The sequence below is a fragment of the Sphaeroforma arctica genome (assembly GCF_001186125.1).
Source record: "Sphaeroforma arctica JP610 unplaced genomic scaffold supercont1.2446, whole genome shotgun sequence".
Classification (NCBI taxonomy): Eukaryota; class Ichthyosporea; order Ichthyophonida; genus Sphaeroforma; species Sphaeroforma arctica.
The window spans coordinates 1-3,094 of NW_014038112.1; the positions used below are offsets into that span (position 1 = coordinate 1).

At 39.9% G+C, this 3,094-nt stretch overlaps 1 protein-coding gene across 1 annotated transcript; it reads right to left on the minus strand.

Moving 5' to 3' along the window:
* Nucleotides 1–115: 115 nt before the first annotated feature.
* Nucleotides 116–2,512, minus strand: SARC_12621 (hypothetical protein). The gene is made up of 4 exons (XM_014293267.1): nucleotides 2,289–2,512; nucleotides 1,564–1,823; nucleotides 762–927; nucleotides 116–306 (listed from the first exon to the last, which is right to left on the minus strand). The coding sequence occupies exons 1-4, from the start codon at nucleotides 2,391–2,393 to the stop codon at nucleotides 121–123; spliced, it is 717 nt and encodes a 238-aa protein (XP_014148742.1). The 5' UTR covers nucleotides 2,394–2,512; the 3' UTR covers nucleotides 116–120.
* Nucleotides 2,513–3,094: the final 582 nt, after the last annotated feature.

The window sequence follows — 3,094 nt, forward strand, 5'->3', positions numbered from 1 at the left end:
ATATATATATACACATATATACATATATATATATGTGAAACACTACATTTTGCTGACTCTCTTAAGAAGCTTCTAAGGCCACGAATAGCCTCTACATAAGCAAGAAAGCATACCCACATGTCAACTGGCAGCTACGCTCATATCCAGCACATGCACCCAACCCACTAACCCACACACCTGTTGACTTGACAGCAGGCGAAGGCTCTCCAGACTCATGTCCTTGGTGGGGTAGGATTCTCCGTAGAAACGGTGTTCCAGAGAGACGATCAGGGCGTTTTGCTGAGTAGCCAGGTCATGCATGAACAACTGTGGATACAAATAAAGACATGGGTTAGAAGAAACACACACGTTATAAAATACACACACGTTAGAAGAAACACGCACGTTAGAAGAAGCACACACGTTAGAAGAAACACACGCGTTAGTCCTTTGGTATCGTAAACCGGTGCGAACGGCGAACAGAACAGGATGCACAAATGCAACGCACTATTAACGTATCTGCATGGAAAAGCAATATATACTGGTTGGTATCCACTGGCAGCGTACTGGGTAATAAAAGAAGGCATCTAATGGCCCTTGTGCACTCCAACAAACAAGCCCGCACTTTAAAGAAAAACATTCAGCAACGAATACAACTCTCCGGCGGTGATTGATTATTCAATTTGAAAATAAGCAAACCCGCACGACTATATATATATATATATATATATATTATACTGCACAACACTTCAATCCGGTCATTTGTATAGGCATCTTCGCACCTGATTGCCAATAGAGCTTGGCGTGCAGGGGCCCTCGCCGCAGATATACAGGAACGCATGCTTGATTTGCTTGCCCTCAATAGACCCGTTATTGACGTAGTACTTCTGTTCCCAGTGCTTACGTGCCACATCGGCCGCAAAGTGGTCATCGACCTGCTCAGTGAACCTGCGACGGTAGAGATAGGGAAAGGGAAAGCTGTGAGAGACGACATGGATGGACGTGTACGTACATGTTATTCGGTTAGGATACTTCAATGATACTATAAACTATCTTGAGGTACCGATTATATACTATCGTGAGGTATCGCAATACATTTATAAGCACATACTACAAAGATTGATTGAAATCGGATCCGGCGTAACATTTGGAATGGTTTGGGGCTACCGACACCGCAAGAGAGCTCAAACTATAGGACCATGAAAGCCCTATAAATACTATTAGGACCACGAATGCCCTACAAATACAATTATGACCATAAGTGCCCTATAAATACTATAGAACCATAAATGCCCTATAAATACTATTGGACCATGAATGCCCTATAAATACTATTAGGAACTTGGGAAAGGACAGAAGGTGTAAACTTCAGCCTAGACCTCCATGAATGCCCTATAAATACTATTAGGACCATGAATGCCCTATAAATAATTAGGACCATGATTACACTTCGATACCATATCACCAACTAGAAGTACCGTTAAAACACTATAGAACCATAGCTCAACCCATACACAATATTGCACCCAGTCCACCTAGATACAGACAAACGAATCTACACACAGTGTAAACCATAGTACTCACCAGTGTTCACTAACATCGACGCTATCGTCCTCAACACCGTTGGCGCCATTCTCACCATTCGTGCCAAAGATCACATCGAAAACACCACCTCGGTAACTCAACAGAGACGACCGGCCCCTGCCAAACGCACCTCCTTGTGATAGAGCCTCTTCTTGCTCTCTTAAGTACTGATCTTCATCCTCGGCGATGCAGTTGAGTAGTGTGTATGACACAAACGTCGCCAGCACGACCAGGAAGGCGAACTTCCAGACGTTGAATTCCTATTCAGGAAAGCGTAAATATGTCTAAATATAAATATAGATATGAATATAAATATAAATGTATAAATATAGATATAGATATAGATATAGATATATATATATATATATATATATATATATATATATTTATATATATATATATACTTGAAAACGTGTGCTCATACGCGTGCATATTATATATATATATATATAATATTTAATATATATATATATAAATTATGTGTAGAGATGCATATAAATGCTTAGAACTATATCAGATATACAGGTTACCGATACGTATTATCTATCTCAGTTGTGCGTTCAACAACTGATTCAATTATTAAGATGCTCTCCTACATGTACTATTCGTGAGTTTACCATTACAAATTTTTGCTATAGGCCTTCTGAATACTTTTAACCACGAATCATTACAAAGATTTTACACATTTACAGATACAACACATCACATTGTAATTACACGCATACCTTGCGAGGAGGAGGAAAGCTTGCGTATAAAATTACAGGCACACGGTCACCGTTGGCCGGTTGCACTGGAACGCTGGAATAGCTCTTGTACGTCGACATAGTCATACACACTGCACTCTAACTGTGTATGTACTAGAGACACTCTGGAGACTGAATGATCGATTTATGTCGTATATATAGTTTTTAAAAACGGTAGATTGTTCGGTGTTTACTATGTATAGTTCAACACACCCGCAAACTGCTTTTTTAATACTAACTACAACAGTCACATAGCCATCGAATGGCCGCAAATGCCCCGAAAGCCGAAAGGCCAAGCCCAAAAGTTGGGTCTATGTAGACTATGGTACGTCACGATTTTTTACTCCGCCGTTTGGCATTTATTGCAATAAAACTACAAAACCACAAATGATTGAAATGAAATCCTGTTTTGTAGTTGTTTTTTATATATATCAAACTTCTTGTGAGCTCTAAGCACTATGAGGCGCTGAGAGCAACACGCGATAACCCCAGGAATTATCTCCAGTAGTTTACCTGATATAGCTAGTTTACCGGAAATATCTCTCAAGGCCCAAAGCGTGTTGCGTTTTAAAAAATGTATGAGCCTTGTAGTGAAGTATAGATTGACGTTTAACGTCGATATCGGGGTGGCCCCATGGTAGTCTTTATGGGTGCATGTTTCAAGCCATTAGGTGCAAATATTTCAGACTTTTATTTCAGACTGTCCTTTGTCTAGCACATTAAGATTTTATGTATCTAGTTTTTTTTTGCTTGCGTATTGTTCAGTTTTCAGAAGGCTATGCGCGCAT

Excerpts from the sequence above, each read along its gene's own strand:
- SARC_12621 (XM_014293267.1), bottom strand. The coding sequence starts at position 2,393 with ATGACTATGTCGACGTACAAGAGCTATTCCAGCGTTCCAGTGCAACCG. Across the intron at positions 1,824-2,288 it reads GCTTTCCTCCTCCTCGCAAG|GAATTCAACGTCTGGAAGTT; the intron begins GTATGCGTGTAA and ends TTTCCTGAATAG. Across the intron at positions 928-1,563 it reads GTCGATGTTAGTGAACACTG|GTTCACTGAGCAGGTCGATG; the intron begins GTGAGTACTATG and ends CTACCGTCGCAG.